The sequence below is a fragment of the Barbus barbus genome, assembly GCF_936440315.1.
Source record: "Barbus barbus genome assembly, chromosome: 19".
Lineage (NCBI taxonomy): Eukaryota > Metazoa > Chordata > Actinopteri > Cypriniformes > Cyprinidae > Barbus > Barbus barbus.
In genome coordinates this window covers 25,540,883-25,553,273 of record NC_136747.1, presented here as the reverse complement: position 1 = coordinate 25,553,273, position 12,391 = coordinate 25,540,883, and the positions used below count along the sequence as shown (strand labels likewise).

Below are 12,391 nucleotides of genomic sequence, written 5' to 3'. Positions count from 1 at the left end.
AAAGTTTTGGAAAACCACTCGTAGAAAGCTCATGTTATTCTTCAGGAAAATATATAGCGTCCCAGAATTACTATGTGAATCAATAGTAAGTATACAAACACAATAGACCAGATGCTTTAATATTTTATCTGTCAAAATGACCATTTCGAATCATCCATCATGGTTTTAAAAATGTGGTTTTCGGTTTCCAGTTAACAACCTCAGCAAGTCACTGCAACTGCTGCAAATATGTTTTCAGGTGCTAATAAACAGCAATGTACGCTTTGGCAACAGTCCTGAATATTTTATCACATCATATCCACAGCATCTTGTGTATGGCTTATATTACAGCACTGGGACAAGTAACAGGCATTTTGGTATATCTCCTTTCTTGATGTGTGCATGGGAATATATATCTGTGTTGCGTGTGTTAGTGAAGGGCATTGAAAGAACAGGCATATTATGTTTAAAAGTGGCATGTTTGTGCTGCTTGCAAACCAAAATGGTCAACCAGGAAGCCTTTAATAGCTTAAGTGGGTGATGCAACACATGGAACACTATATTTGGAATGGAATAATAGCTGCTTCCTTCAAGTTGTGCATTATATACTGTATGCTGAATATTTTTTAATACTATGTATTCAATGTGGTGGCTTTTCACGTGACCTCACTTTGTTGCATGTTTGCACTGAATAATGTTAAAATGTTGCATGTTTAATTCAACTTCTAGCATCTACTGTAGTTATCTAGGTTATTTCATTTATTTTATTTTATTGTTTTGTTGTAATTTTATTTAAAATGACCCTGGACACACAAAACCAGTCATAAGTAGCACAGGTATATTTGTAGCAATAGCCAATAATACATTGTATGGGTCAAAGTTATCGTTCTTTCTTTTATGCGAAAAATCATTAGGACATTAATTAAAGATCATGTTCCATGAAGATATTTTGTAAATACACTACCATAAATATATCAAAACTTAAATTTTGATTAGTAATATGCGTTGCTAAGGATTTTTTTTGCACCCTAAGATTCTAGATTTTCAAATAGCTGTATCTCAGCCAAATATTGTCCTGACAAACCATACATCAATGGAAAGCTTATTTAATCAGCTTTCAGATTTTGAAAAATTGACCCTTATGACTGGTTTTGTGGTCTAGGGTCACACGCACAGGCACACGCACACACACACACACACACACACACGTTGGTTTTTGTGGTTTATGGGGACTCTCCATAGGCGTAATGGTTTTTATACTGAACAAACTGTGTGTGCTATTGCCCTACACCAACCCTACACCTAAACTTAGCCCTCACAGGAGATTTTGTGCATTTTTAGATTTTCAAAAAAACACCATTTAGTATGTTTTTTAATCCTTTTGAATTACGGGGACATAGACAGTGTCCTCATAAACCACCTTCATATTGTAATACCTCTGTCATACCCATGTCATTATACAAATTTGTGTCCTCATAAACCACATAAACATGCGCACACACACACACACACACAATTAAATTAGTTTTATTTTATGAATGCTGGTGAAATTACACATAATTGTATTTTGTGACCGATTCAAAGTGTGCAAAATACTTTTGTCTGATCTCATCTTGCTTCATCTTCTCTGTTAAAGGGAAAGTACCTTAATTTAAGGTACTTTAATACTTTACACCTTAAATGAAAATTTGCTGTTAATTACTCACTACTGCATCTTGGATGGTCTGAGGGTGAACTATGGGTGGTGCGAAACTTTTTGGTGAACTATGTACCTTTAACATATCGAAAGAAATGCTGATACTGCCTTTTTCCCTTTTTTATCTCTCTTTTTGAAAAGCATCAATTAAATCGTTAAACCAAAAATTAGTAACACTGTTAATGTTTTTTTAATAAAAAAAAAAAAAAATCTCAAAACGAATCTTAATTTTTCACATTGTACATTTATAATGTTGTGATGTCTAAATTCACTGGTAACATTTAACATGACAATGATATTTTTTGTATTTGTATTTCATTTTTATTTAGCCAAAATAGTATATTTAGGTATAATAGAATTTTAATATCAGCCCTTTATTGGTTATTGGCTATAACATGAAAATGATTATCTGCTTTTCGATATCGCACAGAATTTTAATACCATGCATCCTTAGTTTCTTTCTTAACTCTGTATATCAGTGGATGACTTCTCATGCATAATTTCGTACCTGCCCTCCAGGTGGCGGTGCAGGCAGCCAGACGACCTTTCTCCATGAGGAGCAGTGGAAGATGCCGGCTCTGCCAGCGCTGCTGCTGTCGATTCACCTCCTCTTCCTCCTCCTGCTGTTGCTTCTGCTGACCATGGCCCCGTCCTCTCACAGCCAGGCACCCGCTCTCGCAGCCGTCAGGATGGGTGAGTCCACCACTTACTGATACAAAGCACACAAAATTGCATCTTCACATCATCTCTCTGTTTCCAGGGTGTTTCTATGTGATTGCTTTACTGGTCCAAGTCCAAACTAGGGGATCATCTTGCCTGTTTGATCATGTACCCGGTGAAAATAGTACATTGCTGAAAGAATCTCCTCAAAAAGCCACATAATTTGAGGTATCATTCATGTCAGTAGCACAAACAGTGTTGGAAAGGTTAATAGTCAGGGATGATAGTAATAGTACTACTGGACTTCACCTACGCAACTGCGGCAGCGGCACTAACCTCATCCACTTTCTACCCATTAGAAGGTCTAATTCTGCCTCAGTTCTTCCAGCTTTATCTATAGAGATCATGTGAAAAATAAAACACTTTTTACTTGGAATAAGCAGCGGTAGAGTCTCCTGATAACCCAAATATTTTTCTTGTAATAAAGGCAGCAAGCATCAAAGTGAAGCCCATATTTATAGTGTCTACAAAGCTTGTCCTTGATTTAATGTTTAAACGCATCTTCTGATGTACTGACCTCCTACTAGGCCTAATCTTTTTCAATGAAACACCTGTTATGCAGAACAGAGAGCGTGAAGCGATAATCTCAGAAATGTATGTTAGGTTGCTTCAATTTTTTGTTAATTTCTCAAAAATAAGATTAATCCGTTTTGAATCCGTTCAGAGCAGAGTTCAGGCGAAATTAGCCAGTATTATCGGATTCAAGCAGGAGCCTTTTTCAAAGTGGCTTGTACTCGGCTGTTGCTTCACAGCATGTGACTGATTGCTTCAAGCATCAGCATGTTCGTCTTGATTATTGCGAACAATAAAGCATCAATTAATCTCTGGCAAAGCCTCCGAAGAAAATGCGCTCAATAGCACAATCTAATCAGTTCAAATCACAACATTTGACATTCGTTGCAAACTTGTTTCTGTTCAATCGTGATGAGTAACTCCATCTTTTTGCAATAACAAATGCAACTTCAGTCGTCAACATCAGAAAACTCAATTAAATTCCAGAGCGGAAACAAAACACAGAGCTTTTTCTGTTCCTCTTCAGCTGCTATTTTAGATGATCAGTCAGCGTGTGGACGTGGAGAGCGGTTGGCATTGGCTCTGGCCCGAGAGAACATCAACAGTGTGATGGAGGGCCCGGCACGAGCCCGCGTGGAGGTCGACATCTTTGAGCTGCAGAGAGACTCTCAGTATGAGACGACAGACACAAGTGAGTCCAACAAAACGACTACACGCACACATACCGATCAAACGGCATTCACAGTTTTACTTCTGTAATGTGAAGTACTTTGAATGAAACCTGAACAGCTTGAATGAAAATCCAGCAACAACAAATTGTAGGGTGGGACAGGATTTTATTGGAGTTTGATTGGATTAAGAAAAGTGGGCATTTTAGAGGATGCTTTTGAATGGAAAGTCAAAGGTCAAATTGGGATGATTTCTTATTGTATTGTTGTTATTATTATTATTAATAGGTTATTAATAGGTTATATTATTCTGTGATTGTTAAATGGAATTACATTTTATGATGATTTCATGAAGCAACTACAATGTTCTAAAAAAAAATAGTCTCAAACAATGGTCTTTTTTTATATTTATCGGAATTTGAATGATTAAAACTGGGCATTTTAGAGGATGCTTTTTGAATGGAAAGTCAAATTTGGATGATTTCTTTTTGTAATGTATTGTTATTTGCTGTTATATTTTTGGTAACCATTAAATTAACCATTGGCAAGATTTAATGCTAAACTATCTACAAAATAATTTTTATTTTTTCCAATTATTTGACTGTAAATAAGTGGGCCTTCCATAACAGAATGGAGTTTAGAGGATGCTTTTTGAATAGAAAGCCAAGGTACAAGGTCAAATATGGATTATTTCTTTTTCAAATGAATATATTTAATTAATATACTAATTATTATCAATTAATAGTTAAATTATTATTATTATATTATACTGTTATTGTAAACAGTAATTTAAAGGAATGCTTACATTTTTACATTTTGATGAATTACATGAATTTTTTTCTTTAGAATAAAGAGTGCACAATTAAGCCAAGAACACGGGTCAATTTTTTATTCAAGTTTGCTTTAACCATTGGACTGAAATGCACCGATAACACACACTCAAAGCATGTGAATGTAACAGGATAACATATTTTCATTTGATGCTAAATGAATTACATACCCATGTCACACATGCACAGTGCCCTGAACATCTCAATGCAACACAGTTCAAAAGCAAGCAAGAAAAACATCTTTTCATCTAAATATACACCCTGTGTGCTCTCTCTCCCCCTCGTTCTTGTGTAGAATTAGAGCAGCAATCTCCTGTAGGCAGAGCATAAATCTGTGTTGTGCTTATTGATGTAATTAATCAAAAAGAGCTTTGCATTGACTCCTAATTTGATATATCATCTAGGAACAGGACACAGAACTGGACGGCGTCCAAGACGTTGGCTTTTTCTCTGCCCGCTGTAATGTCTGTCTCTCTCTACCCTGTCCCTTTCTCATTCAGTCACTGTCTTGCTCTATCACTCCGCTCTCTATTTCTCTCTCTCCTGGTATCTCTATTTATCTGTCTCTTTCTAATAATATATCTTTACCCCTCTCAGTGTGTCAGATCCTGCCAAAGGGAGTGGTCTCTATCATCGGTCCTGCCTCTAGTCCTGCTTCCGGATCCACCGTCAGTCATATATGTGGGGAAAAAGAGGTGAGAATGAAAGGAAGTGCATTTGCGTATGTGTCTGTGAGAGCATTTCTTGAAATGATAAATGTACACTGCTCCTCAGCCACAGGCCATTATTTCCTGTGTGCCTTTGCTTTGCTGCTTGAAAAGCATCTCCCCCTCTGACCTAATTTCCCTTATTTTCTCTCTCTTCTCCTTCCTTACGGTGAGAGGTAGAATGATATATCAGCCAGGATGATTAATTGGCCGATATCTGGCCGTTTTGGTGCCCACTCAGGCAATTAACAATTTAACATTGCGTAAAATGAATGTGCATTTAATTTCAGTCATTTTGTGTACACCTAATTTACTGTTATTAAATTGCATTATATTTATACACCGTGTGATCAGCACTTTTAATCTGAAATTGTCAATATAATTGAAACCTGGAAATGACTAAATAAATAAAAATAAAACTGCTGTTTTAATGCAGCGTTTCAAAGAAAAAAATGACAATCGTCCAACGATCTATCAGTAATTCTGTCCATCTGTCTGTAAGGCCTATAAATCCTTCAGGCCTCAAGACTATTTGTTAAACTTTTAAACAAGTATTTAAGCCAACATTTAAAGTCTAAATTCTAGTCAAACTTTGATTTTATAGTAAAAAATTGCAGTTATATGAATTGCTTAGAATTTTAATTCTACAAATTTAAATTGCAACATTCAACATTCTGTCTGGTACCTCAATTTAAATGTTGGGGTTCATTTGGCATTTAACAGACTTTTTAACTTCAATTATGAATTGAACTTCTGAATGTTCAGTTTTGAATTGAAAATCTGAATCTTCGCACATCCCTATTGTCATTGCTGCAAGTGGAATGCAATGATCATAGATTCACATTTCATAGTGATTTTTTTTTTTTTTTTTTTGATTGGCATCCCACCACAAAATTTGGGGTCAGTCAGATTTGTATTTGTTTGTTTGTTTGTTGTTAGATTCTTATGATCAACACAGCTGCATTTATTTGATAAAAAATGTGACCCTGGATCACAAAACCAGTCTTAAGTCGTCGGGGTATATTTGTAACAATAGCCAAAAATACATTGTATGGGTCAAAATTATCCACTTTTATTTTATGCCAAAAATCATTAGGATATTAAGTAAAGATCATGTTCCATTAATATATTTAGTGAATTTCCTACTATAAATATATCAAAACTTATTTTTTGATCAGTAATATGCATAGCTAAGAACTTCATTTATACAACTTTAAAGACGATTTTCTCAGTATTTAGATTTTGTGGCACCCTCAGATTCCATATTTTCAAATAGTTGTATCTCAGCCATATCTTATCCTATCATAACAAACCATACATCAATGGAAAGCTCATTTATTCCGATGATGTAGAAATCTCAATTGAAAAAAATTGACACTTATGACTGGTATTGTGGTCCAGGGTCACAAATAGTAAAAGTGTGAAATCTCTAAAATAGCTGTTTTCTATGTTATTTACATTTTCAGCATTATTACTCCAGTCTTCAATGTCACATGATCCTTCAGAAATCATTCCAATTTGCTGCTTAGGAAACATTATTTTTGAAAACAGTTGTGCTGCTTCGTATTTTTGTGGAAACATTGATACTTTTTTTCAGGTTTCTTTGATGAATAGGAAGTTCTGCACGTTTTATATGTCTCTCATGCTCAGGTTAGGTAACGGAGCTCCTTCTTAAATAAGAGAGATGTACAAAATGTACAGTGCTGCTGGTCACCTAAGACCAAGGTTGAAAACCGCTTCTTTAGCTATTGGCATCAGCCATGGAAAACCTCATGTTAGTCAATCCCACAATCTATTCTTCTAAATCTTATTCTTGTCTGTTCCTCAAAGATCCCTCACATCAAGATTGGTCCAGAGGAGACTCCGCGCTTGCCATATCTCCGCTTTGCCTCAGTGACGCTGTATCCTAGCAACGAGGACTTAAGCTTGGCCATCGGTGCCATCCTGCGCTCTTTCAGTTACCCGACGGCCAGCTTGATTTGTGCCAAAGCAGAGTGTAAGTCTGCAGGGAAAACGCAGACACGGTCAACTATGAACTGGCCATTCTGTCTTTCTGCTGTTATAGATCACACCGAACCGTTCATTGTGCACAGCACCCTTTATAATTCATTTCACAGCCGATTCACGCCACAAATCATGTTATTTTTTAACATAACATAAGTGCATTATCCTTAGGCTTTGTGCCTTTTATATGATGTTATTAACGTCTATACCACCGCTTCAGCAAATTACATGTTTTTATAAGATTAAACCTCTTATTCGCTTTATACGTGTGGATTCATTTTTCTGCATGATGATGATAAAAAGGACATTAGATTCAACAAACACACATGCATTAGTTCATAGTGCGTATATAAGCAACACAAATTCTAATTTGGTTTGCTACATTTTCCATTCATCTAAAAATTTAATAAAAGTACATCAAGTATAAAAATGTGTTCTGTCAAATGATTAATTGCAACTAATTGTATCCAAAATAAATGTTTTTGTTTCCATAACATGTGCATGTACTGTGTATATTTATTATGTGTATATAAATACAAACACATTCGGTATATATTTTGAAAATGTTTACATGTATTTACTTGTTTATATTTACATTCATATAATTTATATTATATAAAAACATATTTAATATATAAACATAACATATTTTTCTTAACTATATGCATGCATGTATGTTTATTTATATATACGTTATAAACATACACAGTACACATACATATGTTATGTAAACAAAAACTTATTTTGGATGCGATTAATCGCATTTAATCGTTTGACAGCACTAATAAAAATAGAATAAATTAAACCAATAGTATGGGGTAACCTTGTTTAACTGTTAATATAGTCACGGTTGGAAACACTTGAGTGCTTTACTTCTTAATTAAAAAGCACATCTGGCTTTCAGGTGATGTCAGATGATTGTCACTGGAAAATATGTTTTTCAGATAAGTAGAGCTATCCAGATTCCCTCTGATCTGAGGGACCTCACATTGAGGATTGTGTCAACAAGCAAGCAAACAAGAAGAAATATTAATTGTATTTGTTCTACTTTGTTGACTCAGCTTAATGAGAAGTAGTTAGCGCACTAGAGTGAAACGTATGTGAGCCGTTACGATGCTGACTGCAAGTTGATCTCTCATGACTTGCTGATGCAAGCAGCTCTCGCTTGATTGGTATGGTCTGGATAATGGTGCTTTGGTTTTATGCACCACTGTTTACTGCTGTTTGCATATCTGCACTTATCCCATCCTTTTCCATATAATTATCGCAATCTGTTCTCATGTTAAAGTGTAAGCGAGCGTTTGTCTGTTTAAGATGCAGGCGGTAACGTTCGGGTTTGAGTTCTCTGTGCGCATTAGCATGCATGGATGTGCTCATCTACCCATTGGTTCCTTTCCGATGTCGATGTGTGAAAGAGCATGGATACATGGTTTTTTTTTTTTTTGAGGATGCACTCTTTCATCACTTCACCTTGCTGTTATCGTTAGCCATGCATCTTGTTGACTGCAGTCCAAAATCAATGGCGTCACCATATGGATTTTGTGGTGGCTTAGAGCACAAATTTATGTACATACGGAATTAACTTTATTGGCTCTCAAAGTCACTTAATTCTATAGTCACTGACTTTAATACAGAGGGGCAGGGTGGACAGAAACGTAAGGTTTACAGCAATTGGCAGTTTATGAAAGTTGTTAAAAGGTTTTAGATGGTTACATGGCATTTATTTTAATCACCACCTGACATATTTATTCTGAATGCCCATTTTGATATACAGTCATTGTAAAAAAAATCTAATAATATTCATGAGTTTTACATTTTTCACAAATGCCCAGGAATATATGTTGACAATGTTTTTTTTTTTTTAAATGCTTGCACAAATGAGTTGTATAATGCTATAATGGGGTTTTATGCTACATCTCAGGCCTGCTGCGATTGGAGGAGCTTGTGCGTCACTTCCTCATATCCCGGGAAACACTCTCAGTCAGAATGCTTGATGAAAATTTGGACCCCACCCCCCTGCTGAAAGAAATCCGTGATGACAAAGTTGCGACTATTATCATTGATGCCAATGCATCAGTGTCAATACTAATACTAAAGAAGGTATGTGTGCTCAAATAGGAGTCAAAAAGTCAGAAATGACTGTATTTAGATTTTTTCCAATTTTCAATTTTCTTCCAAATCATGTATATTTACAGTATATATAATGTTAATTTATTTTCTTTCAATGTTTTTTTTACATTTGTTGTGTTTAAGTTGGAAAAAATCTTGTATATTTACAGTATATATAATATATATTTTAATATGTAATAATTTTCATGTCATAACCTTTATCTTTGATTTACAAGTACTTAAATTTAGTTTATTGCCGAGTTTGAATTGCATTATAAATACCTGATTTGTTGTTTCAGATTTTTATATTCTACACAACTGAAAAACAGATACCTGACATATATGACTCAGATCAGTAGTATGACTTGCGATTAGATTTCTGATATACAACATATCTCTTGCTGTTTCTACCTCTCTCTAGGCCTCAGAATTAGGCATGACGTCAGCCTTCTACAAGTACATCCTCACCACAATGGTAAACAAACCCCCTTTTTTTCACTTTCTCCAATGACACACTACCCTTTCTCCCCTTAACCCACTTTCATCCAGTAACAGGCCAATAACCAGCTCATCACAGATGCACAGCGCATGCATGCCGTTTATCATCATCATCGTGGATGAGGTGGATTATGTCCTTGTTTTGAGGTCGCATATGCTACTGTTGTGAGTTCAGGATTTTAATATGACTGTTACAAGTTAAAGTGAAGTAGGCTAAAGCATTTGACCTTGAGAGGCAAACTGAATCGAGGAAGATGAGATTTGAGACTGTTCAAACACAATGCTTCTTATGGCCTCAGTAAATGGCAAATATTTAAAACATTTAGAGATTACATTTGTTTAACTGGCATTTTTTTTAATGAAGTTTTTATTTTTTTTTATTTTTGGATTTGGGAGGAAGCCAGAGTTCACTCTGCAGTAAGGCAGCAATTTAGCTGAGAGCGTGCCAACCAGAAAACGTCTAAAGATACATGAATAGAAGATGAGTTGAATTACATTTTATTGTGAATGTTTTAATTTAGTAATGCAGCATTATGGCATCATTAAATAATTTTCTATGTAGATTTTTTTATAAAGTGTAATAAAATGAAATTCAGTCTTTTTCTTTCTTAAAACTGCTCATTTAAACATTTAAGCTTATCCTTTTATTAATCTGACTTTGGAAATCTTCTTTTTCCAAAGAACAGAGACAAATGCAGACAACCTCCAGGCAATACTGCAAATGTACATTCGATTCTTTGGTGGCTGTTGAGTGATGGCTTTCAGTAGCAGTCTCTAAAATTAAAATGAATAAGGTCATCTTCTTGTCAGTTTCACATTGTCAGCAATCTAATTGAGAGCAGATGGAAGATGAAAGATACTTGCCATTATCAAGCCCTTCAAAGAGAGTAACATTATCTGTCATACCTCCATTCATAAACTGTACGACAAGCATCCTCAGGAGGAATCAAAAGGCCTACTGCTGCTGAAGGGGTCAATGACAGAACAAGGACATTGTACGGCTTCGCTTGAAATGCACCTGAACTCTAGAAGGTCTTAAAGTGTTGGGAATCTTCATGGGGATCAATGTATGCAGACATATTGGGAAGCTCTTTATGAAAAACTGAATGGGTATATTTATACAGTAGGTGGAGTTGGATCCTCCTTCATCTGCCATATAGATGGCAACCGTTTGTGATAAATAACCTAAAAGCTGCTTTGCTCTGGCACCAATTGATGGATTCACCAATAGTTTCCCTGCTGCTGCTACACGGCTATAGAAAAAGTCTTTGTTGATTTTACCATTGACAAACTCACTGCCTACTGTACCTCTTGGGATTATCCACTTGCCAGTAAATGACAAAGCACAAGAGCTGATTGATTTGGTAGACAAGGTGAAAGCCATGGTACTCAAGGACAGCTAAAATAATCCCTTTTTTTCTAAAACAATTTGAGCCAATTTTTTATGTTTTCATTGAACGTTTCCAGTGGGCACCACTTACGTTGAGTGGAATTCTAGCTGGGTTGAATATTGCCTTCAGTAAATTACTATTTATTTATGGATGAGGGTTTTCCCAATCCCGTAGGGAGCAGCAGATATTTGCAAAACTGGCCAGGCAAATGTAGCTATTTAAAAATCCTGTAGACCTTTTTTGAATGATATGTAAATATTGAATTTGAGTGAAGCACACATTTATTAAATCACTATAAATGTGCAATATAATTTTATGCACTGTAAATATTATGTTGCATGTCACTGTTGCATCCATTTCTGTCATTTCTACAAGATTTTCAAAATCAGTAGTAATTAGTAGCTAATTAAATTGGTTGAAGAATTTGTTTGAGTTTACTTTAAATTTATTAAAAGCTGTGTTTAGGTTTGCAATCACAGAGGGTTGAAGTCACACTACATTATTATAAGTCAAGACAATATCTGGAGACAAGTATCTGGAAAAATGCGATGACATTACAAAAAACTCAAACATATATTTACATTTTCCTTTTAAGAGCTCTCAGCATACTCAGCTTTACTGTGTTGCAGTGTTAATAGTCTAAAACCACAAATTGTTTATATTCAATGATTAAGTTATCATATTTTTACCAGTATGACCCTGAATGTCAATAAAATATAAATTCTCTTCAATAACTATTACAGCAACTTCTTTACTATATTAATAATGCTTTTAAATAATATTCGGGCCGAGTTTTTCTCCGTAAAACGGTCAAATTTAAATATTTATAGCGTTAAAGCAGTACTGACAAGGTGTTAGAGAATATTCTAGTAAACGCACCTCAGCTCACGCTAACGGGATGATAAAACTGGGCTGATTAGCAGTGCTTGGTAACTGTTTGACAAAAATGACAGTTTATACTAAATACTGTGACAAAACCATGAGTAATTTATAGTTAAACTGTTAAACACTCACCTGTACCGCGCCACCGGTGTTTTCGGTAATGAGGAAAGGATGATGCGCACCAACTGACAGACCCAATGAGTTTAGCGAGTGTTCATTTAACACAAAACCAAGACAGTGCACTTATGTAGTAGATGTTAAGTAAAGCGTTAATTAAACTATTTCTAAATTCCAAAGCATTCTATGTCCAAGGAACTTTTTTGGCAACTCTCTCTCTCTCTCTCTCTCAGGATTTCCCTGTTTTTTAAAATATATATTTTAAGCTAAAGAAAAA

General features: G+C 35.3%; 1 protein-coding gene across 2 annotated transcripts in view; it reads left to right on the top strand.

Moving 5' to 3' along the window:
• Positions 1-2,229: 2,229 nt before the first annotated feature.
• Positions 2,230-12,391, top strand: part of LOC306884989 (glutamate receptor ionotropic, kainate 5-like) — a gene marked incomplete at its 3' end in the record, with an annotated part of 49,595 nt that continues 39,433 nt past the window's right edge. For both annotated transcript variants that reach the window (XM_079441283.1, XM_079441282.1), the window contains exons 1-6: positions 2,230-2,368; positions 3,435-3,599; positions 5,004-5,101; positions 6,944-7,109; positions 9,039-9,217; positions 9,648-9,701. In XM_079441283.1, coding sequence (XP_079297409.1) covers positions 2,245-2,368; positions 3,435-3,599; positions 5,004-5,101; positions 6,944-7,109; positions 9,039-9,217; positions 9,648-9,701 — 786 coding nt within the window. In that variant the 5' untranslated portion in view covers positions 2,230-2,244. The remainder of the gene's footprint in view (positions 2,369-3,434; positions 3,600-5,003; positions 5,102-6,943; positions 7,110-9,038; positions 9,218-9,647; positions 9,702-12,391) is intronic.